At 50.9% G+C, this 788-nt stretch overlaps 1 protein-coding gene across 1 annotated transcript; it reads right to left on the reverse strand.

Annotated features, from left to right (window-relative positions):
* Nucleotides 1–206: 206 nt before the first annotated feature.
* PtA15_5A63 (uncharacterized protein) lies at nt 207–539 on the reverse strand (the record flags this gene model as incomplete). Its single annotated transcript, XM_053169422.1, has 1 exon — nt 207–539. A coding segment is annotated over one exon (333 nt), but the record flags the coding sequence as incomplete, so codon positions are not given.
* Nucleotides 540–788: the final 249 nt, after the last annotated feature.

Below are 788 nucleotides of genomic sequence, written 5' to 3' on the forward strand. Positions count from 1 at the left end.
TAGATCAGGATTGGCTTACCACACCGCAAGTGTATGGCCTTTTGGAGTGTCACACAGAAATTGTCCAACTCGTAGTAAGGTTTGATCCTTTGCTTGAGGGAGTCGGGCAGGCAAGCATATATTGACCAAGGGTCGCGAGTGTTTGACTGGGAAGATAGTGTTCTAGCTTCTGTGAGTGGGGTACTGGAGCACATTTTGGTAAAGAGTTAACGAGCGGCGCGAGTGGAGTTTCTGGCGATGCGGAGCAAGTAGATGGTGTGTCCGAGGTGGACCGGCAGATTGGATATCTGGAAGGAAATAGCAACGGCGGGACCGAGTGTCTCGGAGTGAACGACCAGACAGAGGTAATCTGGGGAGCGGAGACCAGACAATGTTTCTGGGATTTGGATCGGATAAGACCAGACGAAATTCTGGGAATGTTGGCGACCAGACAAGTTTCTGGGGAGGTACGACCAGCCAAAGATGCTGGGGATTACGGGAGCGACCAGCCGAAGATGCTGGGAGGGACGGAGTCGGATCGGATGAGACCAGGCGAGATCCTGGGGATGATACAATTGGATTGGCTGAGTTTCTTTGCGGGTAACGGTTGGTTTTGATTGGATCAAGAAAAAAAAAGTGTAAGGGTCCGGTGGACCCTCACTGAAGATGATAGGAAAAGGCACGTGGAGCGGGCGGAAGCCGGAAGTTTTAGGTCCAATCTGTATTGCAAGCTAGCCGGGAGGGAATGAGTCCCTTGGGTAAGTACAACTGGATCTGAGAAGAATGAAGGAAACAATGAAGAAGAAATG

Source organism: Puccinia triticina, chromosome 5A (assembly GCF_026914185.1).
Source record: "Puccinia triticina chromosome 5A, complete sequence".
NCBI classification, from domain to species: Eukaryota; Fungi; Basidiomycota; class Pucciniomycetes; order Pucciniales; family Pucciniaceae; genus Puccinia; species Puccinia triticina.